At 41.9% G+C, this 10747-nt stretch overlaps 1 protein-coding gene across 1 annotated transcript in view; it reads right to left on the reverse strand.

The window, feature by feature from the left end:
- Nucleotides 1–7365: 7365 nt before the first annotated feature.
- Nucleotides 7366–10747, reverse strand: part of LOC309538095 (uncharacterized protein) — a 60663-nt gene continuing 57281 nt past the window's right edge. Inside the window, exons 7-9 of the mRNA XM_082233354.1 lie at nt 9293–9429; nt 8046–8165; nt 7366–7912 (exon numbers count right to left, since the gene is read on the reverse strand). Coding sequence (XP_082089480.1) covers nt 7690–7912; nt 8046–8165; nt 9293–9429 — 480 coding nt within the window. The 3' untranslated portion in view covers nt 7366–7689. The remainder of the gene's footprint in view (nt 7913–8045; nt 8166–9292; nt 9430–10747) is intronic.

Consider the following 10747-nt stretch of genomic DNA (forward strand, 5'->3'; position numbering starts at 1 on the left):
TCAACATCTTCTTTAGTTCTTCGTGCACTACTATCCCAAATTTCTTAATTTCCTCACACCTCCACCACATCTGTATTGTTGTTCCTATTTTTCCACCACATCTCCAACAGAGGTTGGATTTCAATTTGTATATCTTTGCCAGCTTAACTGGCGTTAAATGCTACCTATAGAACATCTTTACAAAATGTTCTTTAATTGTATATGAGGCAGTAAATCGTATAGCCTCTCGCCAGAGTTTCTCCCATTGCTCTAGATAGATAGTATGTCTGAGATCCTGAGACCATCTAATCATCGTTTCTTTCATTTCCTCCTCCATCAATTCCCAGTGCAATAAAAGACTATAGGTTTTGGATAACAATTTCTTGTTATTCTGTATCACTGTGACTTTAAATTTCAAATCTTCTTTCGCAAATCCTTTCTTTTTATCTGAGTTGAATATACTTCTAAGTTGTATATATTGCCATCTGTCAATTTAAATTTTGACCAACCAGATTGAGATACCTTCTGATGGGGAGTGTTCAGGTGAAGATGTTGCTGTTTGTTTCACAGACAAGGGGTGGACGTTGCTGAATCCGGACCAGAGAGCTTTGCATAAAGAGGTCAAGGAGGAGAATCTTGGGATCATGGACTCTCTCAGTAAGGATCCCTGTTGGATCATAATATAAGTTGTGATTGGAGATGGAGTGGATTCCATGATTGAGCCAGAACAAAATCTATCCCAGATTAAAGCCAATAAATATCTCAGTTAATACCAGAAAACAAAAACAGTTTTTGAAAGAGCCTCTGGCTCTTTCTTCCTGGGGTGTCCCCCTAGTCTCCCCCCTTGCCCTTGCCACTGGTGCTCCTCTTTGTGAATCTTCTGATTCACTGGACAGACTCGGAGATCTCGGGTCGTCGTCGTCACTCATCCTTTCTTCTGCCTCCTCCCCCTCGCTCTCTGTTTCCTCCCTTGCCCTCGCCTCTGCTCCTGAACCCCTGACAATAATTATTAGCTGATAAAGTTTTTCTAATACCGCCAGTTCCTCCTATATATCCGTTCCAATATATTTCCAAAATTTACTCCAATTTTTTTGAAATTTCTGGTCGTCTTGGTCTCGTATTCTGCCTGTTAATCTATCTAGCTCGGCATAGTTAATCATTTTGACCTGCCAGTCACTTACGTTAGGTATAGTTTCTGTTTTCCAGTTTTGTGCCAGCATAATTCTTGTGGCTGTGGTGGCATAGAGAAATATTTTTTTATCTTCATTTTTTATTTCCTTACCCATAATTCCCAGCAAAAAGGCCTCAGGTCTTTTGGGAAAAGTGTATTTAAAAACTTTTTTAAGTTCATTATATATTGCTTCCCAAAAAACCTTCCCCTTGTTGCATTGCCACCACATATGGTAGAGGTCTCCCTCCACTTCACCACATTTCCAGCATGTCTTATTTTCTGATCTATAGATTTTAGCCAATTTTGCCGGTGTAAGATACCATCTATAGAGCATTTTCCAAACATTTTCTCTCAAACTCGTACAGGCCGTAAATTTAATATCTCTATTCCACAGTTTCAACCACTTTTCAAACTCGATGTTATAGTCGAAGTCAATTGCCCATTTAATCACTGCCTCTTTGACTTCCTCGTCTTTTGTATGCCATTCCAGTAATATGTCATATAATTTAGACAATGTTTTGTTTTTACCTTCTATTATTTCTATATTGAATTTTGATTTCTTGTCCTCAAAGCCCATTTTTCTTTTATCTTGCTTTAACATATCATTCACCTGATGATATTGTAACCAACCGGTGAATTGATCCTTTATTTCCTCATAAGGTTTAAGTTTAGACCCTTGTTCTGATTTTCTTACCAAATCTTCGTAAGTGGCTGTCTTCCCTTCCATGTTGGTTTTTTTTATTGTTAAGACCTCTACCGGTGAGATCCACCATGGTGTTTTTCTTTCAAGAAGGTTCTTATTTCTTTCCCAGACCTGATATATTGGCCCCCTGAAAATATGATTTAAGAAAGCCCTGTGGACTTTCACCTTCTCATACCAGAGATATGCGTGCCACCCGTACCAATTATTGAAACCTTCCAAATCCAATAGGTCTCTGTTCTCCAATTTTATCCAATCTTTTAGCCAAAGTAGGCACGCTGCTTCATAATATAGGCTCAAATCTGGGAGAGCAAAACCTCCTCTTTCCTTTTTATCAGTTAATATTTTCATTTTAATCCTTGGTCTTTTCCCCTGCCAGATGAATTTCATCAGGGTTCTCTGCCATTCTTTACATTGTTTTAAACCTTTAATAACTGGAAGAGTTTGAAATAAAAACAACATCCTCGGCAAAACATTCATTTTAACCACTGCTATCCTCCCTAAAAAGGAAAATTTCATCCTCCCCCATATTTCCAAATCTTTATTTTTTTCCATGTAACTTCATAATTATCTTTATATAGGTTTATGTTTTTTGCCGTGATCCACACTCCCAGATATTTCACTTTTTACACCACCATGATTTCCACTTTTTGTTCTAGATCTTTCGTTTCTTCCTTAGTTAGATTTTTAACCAGCATTTTAGTTTTATTCTTATTTACCTTAAAACCTGCCACCTCTCCAAATTCCTCAATTTTTTGTAATGCTTCTTTTACACTATCTTGTGGATCTTCCAAAGTCAGAACAATATCGTCGGCGAAGGCTTTGATTTTGAATTCCTTCTTTCCTACTCTAATTCCTTTCACTTCTGTTGCCTCCCTCAGTCTCTTATTAAGTACTTCCAAAATTATAATAAATAATAAGGGGGACAGGGGGCAACCTTGTCTGGTCCCTTTATAAATGTTAAAATATTCTGTTGTATTATTATTTATCACCAGCTTTGCTTTCTGTTCTTTGTATATTGCTTCTATGCCTCTTCTAAATTTTTCGCCAATTCCCATCCTCTCCAAAACCTTCTTTAGGAAGTTCCAGGAAACATTGTCAAATGCCTTTTCGGCGTCTATGAAAACCAGTGCAGCTTTTCTGTCTATTTTCATGTCCAAATATTCAATAATGTCAATCAAATTCCTTACATTATCCCGTAATTGTCTCCCTGGGAGAAATCCAGTTTGGTCACCATGAATTTTATTAATCAAGACCTTCTTTAATCTTTCCGCCATTATATCTGCAAATAGCTTATAATCATTATTTAATAATGAAATTGGTCTATAGTTCTTTACTTCCGTAGTGTCCACCTCTTTTTTAGGAATCAATGTAACATAGGCTTCCTTCCAGGTATTAGGTATCTTTCCTTCTCTCAATATATTGTTCATAACCTCTCCCAGCACTGGTGATATTTGGTTAATTAATATTTTATAATATTTGGCCGGAAGACCGTCCGGTCCCGGCGCCTTCCCAGCTTTCATCTCTTTGATAGCCTTTTTTATCTCTTCCTGTGTTATTATCTCATCTAGTGCTGCTCTTTCATCTTCTACAATTTGTTCCAGATGGTGTTTTTGCAAAAATTGATCTATTTCTTGTTCTGTTTCCTCTCCTCTTTTATACAAATCCTTATAATATCTTTGGAATATTCTTTTTATTTCTTTTGGTTCTTCCATAATCATATCTCCTTCTTTTATTTTACTGATCGTACTCAACTTCTTCCTTTCTCTCAACTGTCACGCTAGATATTTCCCTATCTTATTTGCGGACTCAAAGTTCTTTTGATTCATCCTCTTAATTTTCCACTCTATCTCTTGGTTAATTATTGTAGCAAATTTAGCTTGTAATATTTTTAAGTTCTGTTTTAAACTCTCTTCACTAGGGTTAACAGTTAATTTTCTTTCATTTTCCATAATCTGTGTTAAAATCTGCTCTTTCTTTTTTTCCTTTTCTTTTCTTAGTTGGCTATTTTTCTGAATCAAAAAACCCCTCATGACCGCTTTTCCTGCGTCCCACACCGTCTCTATGGAAGTTTCTCCATTTAAGTTCCACCTAAAGTATTCTTCAATTGTTTCTATAGCCTTATTTACTATCTTTTGATCATTAAATAAATATTCATTCATTCTCCATCTGGCTGTTTTAACCTCTCTACCTTTTAACTCCATGGAAATCGCACTATGATCAGATAAAGTTTGAGGCCAAATTTCAGACTTAATTAAGTTCTGTACCAATTCCCTCGAGACCCAAATACTGTCTATCCGCCCTCAGCTCTGATTCGGATTTGGAAAAAAAGTGAATTGTTTTGCAGTAGGATTTTTAAATCTCCAAGCATCCGTCAATCCCAGATTATTTACCATGTCAAAGAAAGATCGTGGTAATTTACCTTCTTTCCCATCTTGTCTTTTTGTTAATCTATCCGTACTCGGCGTCACCACCCCATTAAAATCTCCCATCAGTATCATTTTCTGATCCATCCATTCCATTAGTATATTATCTAATTCCAAAAAGAAAGCTGATTTTTTTCTCATTCGGGGCATATATTCCAACCACAACTATTTTTTCTCCATGAAAGACCATCTGCACCACCACTACTCTCCCATGTTCATCTTTGTACAGTAATTGCGGATCATATTTTTCCTTTATATAAATTACTACCCCTCTTTTCTTAACCTTGTCGGAGGTCACAAATTCCAATCCCAATCTCTTATTACTTAATACCCTCTTGTGTTTTCCTATTACATGCGTTTCTTGAAGACAAATTAGATCCCAATTCTTTTTCAGCAATACATGCGCAATCTGATTCCTCTTATTTTTATTGTTCAAACCGTTCACATTCCAGCTTATTGTTTTTAAAGCCATCTATTAAACTATTCTAGCTAATTTAGCTAGATTAAATAGAAACTACTGTTCCTTGCTTTCCTCCTCTTGTTCTTCCCCTTCTCCTGTTATACTCTCCTCTTTTTCTTCTTCTTCACTCCCTTCACCCTCCTCATCTCTCTGTCGTTCTTCCCTTTCCGCCTCCCCTTCAACTTTTCCCAGGTCCTTCTCATATCTCCTCGCAAATTTTTGAAGTTCAACACTGGTGCTTAATTTAAACCTTTTTTCCTTAAAGTAGAATGAAATGCCTTCAGGAAACTCCCATCTATACAATATCCCATTCTTCTTCAATTGGTTTGTTAATTTTTTGTATGTCTCTCTCCTTCGAAGAAATCTCGAAGGAATTTCTTTAAAGATAATAATTGGGTTTCCTTCAATATATAACCTTTTTATGTGGTTCTGTTGCAGTATTTCATTTCTTATTTCCAAAGTGTTGAACATGACAATTACGTCACCTGGCAGCTTTTTCTTTCTGGCTCTGTCTGATTTTGGTCTTATTCGAAAAGTATTTACTAAATGACAGTTTACCTCCTCCTCACTCTTATTTAACCAAGTTGCCAGCTCTTTTATCATTTTAGATCTAATATTCTCATTTGGGGTCTCTGGTACACCCCTCAATTTCAGGTTGGTTTGATTTTGCCTCATTTGTGTCATGGCCATATTGTCCAACAACTCTTCCTGCACTCTTTCTATCTCTTTAACTTCTACTCTAATTCTATCCACCTCCTTCTTACTAGTTTTCGTATCTTTTTGCACCTTTTTCATTGAATCTTCCAGAACCTTGGTTCTTACTGATAAATCTTTAACCTTTCCTGTCAATTCCCCCACCACTCCCTCCAATTTCTTGTCCAAAGTGTCTTGTACCTCAAGTAATTTTCTCTCAATATATTGTTCATTATTTTTGAATTCTTTCCTTATTTCTGCCATCAGACTACTATAGTCTTTAATTTCTTTGCTTTCCTTAGCATCCTCTTGTCTCGACGGCCTCCTTTCCGCTGGTGTTACCACCCCCTTTTTTGCACCGTTTGTCATTTTGTAGGCTTGAAAGATCTTAGGGTCCACCACACTAATGTCTTTGGGGAGTTATATAAATGCAGCAGATTTATAGACAGGTTTATAGAGAGACATAGTCCTGAATGGTCAACCTGCAGCCCTCCGAATGTTGCTGAACTGCAATTTGCTCACAGTTCCCAGGATTCATAACCATGAGACATGTAGCAGGGCCTTTTTGTGGTGGGTCCTTGGATCTGGAATAATCTCCCCCAGAAGCTAGTCTCTGTCCTAATGTCTTTCAAAAAGGGATGAGGCACAGGATCACAGATAGTCTCTAATGGGTTAGTAGGTTACCGGGTCTGGCGTTGGGGTGTAATAGCAGATAGCAGATAGTAGGCGTCAGACTATACACAAAGTTTTACAGTCTTTACCTTTTACAGTCTTTACCCTCCTAGAGGGTGGTATTATAGAAGTCTGGCGTCACCAAAAATTTTCCTTTACTGGAGACTTGGAGGTTCTTTGGGAAGTGTTCTTTATGCTGGTTTAAATTCTCCTGTTTGGCTTTTGGCGCATGTCCCTTTAAATCTCAAATGCATGCAGAGACGTAGTAGATCAAGAACAAATTGAAATGGCGAATAACAAAGCCAAGTTAAGTCCCGAAATGGCTTCCTCCTCCCTTTTTTAAACCCATAGGGAAGTCACTAACATAAAACCAGCATTAAGGTCTGGGGAGGACCCAGGCTTTCTTCCACCCACTTCAAACAAGAAAGTTGATGTTAACGATAACGTCCTCAAAAAGCCTGTCGGTTAAAGCATCAACTAAATGCCCCAGAAACCTCCTTTCCTCCTCTCAAACCCGGTAAAGAGTCTCTCTATCAAAAAACAAACAAACTCAATATTACCTTGCTTCCAACTCTCTGTACTTTGTACTTTGTAAAATGTACTTTGTTATCGAGGATATTCCTTCCCCTCGCTAGCGGTTACTTCTTGCTCTTTCATTCACGTCTGCCAGCTTTTCGCTTTACTCCTTTGTCAATCTTACCGCCAGTAGTGAATTCCTCCTTCTTTTGTCTTTAATTACTTCTCTGCTGGGTACTTCATTCAGAATTCCTTTGGCTTTTACTTTGATTGTTTTCCAATGTTCTCCCTCCTCTGCTTTCTTCAAAGCTTTTAGGACTATTTCCCAGCTTTTCCTCTGTTGTCGGAGGTCCGCCGCTTTCACTCGGAGCCTGAGGCTTCACAGCATGGAGTCTGGTGCTTCCCCTTCTCGCTGCGGCTCCAGCCTTGTTAAACGCCGGCAACACAGGCGAGCACACGCAGCCGCCTGGCTGAGTATTTTGACCAACAGGATATTCCACCTGTGGTTTAGGGGTTCACGGAGCCTTCGTGACCCCTCTAAGACCCCCACGCTGTTCGAGGCTCCTCAGACGAGTTGCCTCGCGCTCCTTCCCGTGGCGTCCCGGAAGCTTTAATTAGTTTAATGCTTATCAAATGTCCAGTGCGGTTCCGATACGACAATGTCCCATTACAGCAGAGCTTTTAGCACAGGCCCTTCAGTATTGTGCCAGCAAAAGAGTGCTGGGCCATGATTAGAATTGAGATCTGTACCCCCCCTCCCTCTGAGCATCACTTGCCATGTCAGAGTCCAGGAGCAGGGATATCCCTCTGATGCTGAGCTCCCGGACTTGCAGGTGTTTGCATTCCAGTCAGTTGAGGAGCTGGTCCAATGTATCTTTACAGGGACAGACCTCCAGACGGCCGCTGAGCAGCTAAAGAGGCCCAAAGAGAAAGAAACCCTTCAGTGAGGAGAGGCTGAGGCACGTTCTCCTTTTACCCACCATTTGCAATTCTGCACAGAGCAAACCTACTGAAGTGAATGGACCAAAGTTTGCCATGTACATCAAATCCAATGGGTCTACTCTGAGGAGCACTAAAACAGGCAACAGTCCTTAGGCTCAAAGTAGCCCAACACTCGACCGAAGCCAAGCCAGAGCCTCCTTGCTGCCCCCATTTCCTCCTGCACCTCAGTCCCCCTCACCTCGATGTAGATAGCTGCCGCGACTTGTGGCATCCCGGCAAAATCCTGGTCCTTGAGAGCAGCGATGATATTTTCCACCATGGGAGGGATCCACCAGCGTTGCTTTCCGATAACTCTGAAATGGAGAAGCAGATCTTGGTAAGGAAGGGAAAGACACCGCAGGAAGCAAACAGGGGCACAGTCCAACCCCGTGCCTTCAGCTCCGTTTGCCAGACCATTGGGGAAGGTCACCGTGTTCTTCCTCTTACCTCACCATGGCAGACAAGCCCTGGCTGAAAGTCTCCCGGCAGAAAAGTTGGTCGACGACGGCCGTCTCTACTTCCTCTCCAGTGGTGCCCAGAAGGAGGTGCAGAACTCCCTCAGCCCCTCTGGAACCAAAGCAAGGCCAGGATCACCAGGAGGGTCATTGCCACACACTCCAATTCCTTCCCCTTCCTTCCTCCCTAGCAGCCGCCTGAAGGAGAGCCTCCCTTGGAAAACCAAGCTGGAATGCCACCGGTATGAAGTTTACTGCATGTAATGCTTTGAAAGAAAACATTATGAAAATGGTATACAGGTGGTACATGACCCCGGTTAAGTTAGCTAAGATCTACCATTTGTCCGATAATAAATGTTGGAAATGTAAGGAAGCTGAGGGGACATTCTTTCACCTCTGGTGGACTTGTCCAAGATTGAAGGCCTTCTGGGAAATGATCTATAATGAGTTAAAAAAGGTGTTTAAGTACACCTTTCCCAAGAAACCAGAGGCCTTCCTTCTGGGCATTGTCGGCCAGAAGGTGTCTAAAAAGGATAGAACCTTTTTTATGTATGCTACAACAGCAGCAAGAATTCTTATCGCTAAACATTGGAAGACTCAAGATTTGCCCACACTGGAGGACTGGCAGACGCAATTGATGAACTACATGGAACTAGCCGAGATGACTGCAAGGATTCGAGACTTGGGAGAAGAAGCAATGGAGGAGGATTGGAAAAAATTTAAAGACTATTTGCAAAAGCATTATAAGTTATATGAAACATAAGATGTCGTATGATTTGGAATCTAGCCCCAGTAACGAAATTTAATTATTTATGAAATTTGATAAGATTTATGAAAGAATTAAGGTTTAAATGGGTAAAAACGATACTACGGTATATTTTTGGAGTATATGGTGATTAAGAGATTTAAATCTAAATTGTAATTGAAAATATAAAGAAACACACGAAACAAGGATATAATTTGCTGATAAATTTATTGTTAAGAATGCACTATGCGGGAGACGGGGGAAGTCCAATGGGAATTTGAAATAAGTCAATGAAGTGGTTGTGATTTTTCTCTTTTCTACTTTTTTCTTCTTATCTTTTTCTTTTTACTTTTTGATCTTTCTGTTATTTCTGTAAAAAATGTAATAAAAATTATTAAAAAAAAAAAAAGAAAACCAAGCTGGAATGAACCCCCCCCCCCCCCGAGGCTGAAGGGGTAAGGACTCCATTGGTCTCTTTGGAACACACTACTCACCCGAGGAATTCCTGGTCGTAATGGAAGTTGAAAACCATCCCCAGGAGAGCGATCAGCAGCTGTGGGAAGTTCTGGCGCACAGCTGCCTTGTATTCCTCCATCCTGAGGATGGCGTGCAACAGGCTGGTGAGATGTTGCTGGAAGAGAGAGAGGTGCAAGTCACTTTCCCTGCTTTTCTGCAGAATACGGGAACCCCTAGATATTACCCTGGGAAGAAGGAAGCCAGAAGGCAGGTGGTTGGTCCTTACCACTTTGGTGGCAGAGAGGCTTTGGTACATCTGCTTGGCCATGAGATGGGTCAGTCGTATTGGATCGGCCGTTGCTAAAACCTTCTCCCAAACTCTCTCACAGTCTCTGTGAATGCAAAAACAAAAGCAATGGTCAGATTCAAGTCTTCTGCTTGCTGCCATGCTCCAGAGAGAGGAAATGGCAGCAAGGGCTTTCTGAGCAAGCCCTGCAGCTTGCCAACCTTCCCCTTAGCCCAGTACAACCTGGAGGGCTCCATACCTGAAGGGAAACTGGAGGAGATATTGCACCACTTTCACCAGGTCCTGGTGTGACAGGATGGACAAAGCAAAGGCGGCCATGTCTCTGCCTTGCACTGTAGGCCCCTGGCTGATCGTATTGAAGGCCTCCAGCAGCACCTCCACCTGTCAGAGAAAAGGAGAGAGTTGCTTGGAGAGTACAAGGAAGCGGGGCTGTCTGCAGGCGGATCCCTCCATCCCTCATTGAAAGAGGGACCCTTGACCTGTGCGCCACCACAGCCTCTTCCTTCCAAGGTACCACTCAGGGTCCTGGGGAGTGTTGGACCCAGGCAGCTCCAGGGCGCCAGTTCCCCTCTCCATTCTGCTCCCAGAAGGAGGAGGATTCCCCCTCCCTGAATCCATGTTTCTCAGGACCCTTGGCTGAGGTTCTTGTCCTGACGTTGCCAGGCCCCTCTCAACTAACATGTGTCCTGGCCACCCAATGGCAGGAGGTGGCCTCCCCTACACCAAGCAGAGAATCTTCTTCTCGCCTACCTTTGCAGACGCCTTACCTCCACTTTCCTGCCGCCAAACTGCTGGATGAACTCGTGCAGCAGGTGGGAGATGTCCAAGGGGTTGAAGCTGCTCTCAAGAACCAGGTCTCTGGCCAGGAAGCACATGGCCTCCAAGAGCTGCTCCTCAGGCAGAAAGGCGCCAAAGACCTGAAGCGAGAGAGGAAGGTCAGAGATGCCCACAGGGCAGGGCTGGGGAGCAGAAGCCCAGGTGTTGCCTCTGCGGAACCCAGAACATGTGGCTTGAGAGACAGCGACTTACCGTGGCAAGAGTGTGACAATTATCCACGAACAGTTCAGGAAACGGTCCTCCGGCGCAATTGAGGACGTTCTCAGCTCTGATGAGAAGCATTTGCTTCCTTGGCGTTCGTGGCAGTGTCTCTGCAAAGGAAAGCCAAAGGGTTAGTTCGGGTCTTCCT

The sequence above is a fragment of the Podarcis vaucheri genome (genome assembly GCF_965113315.1).
Source record: "Podarcis vaucheri genome assembly, chromosome: 7".
NCBI classification, from domain to species: domain Eukaryota; kingdom Metazoa; phylum Chordata; class Lepidosauria; order Squamata; family Lacertidae; genus Podarcis; species Podarcis vaucheri.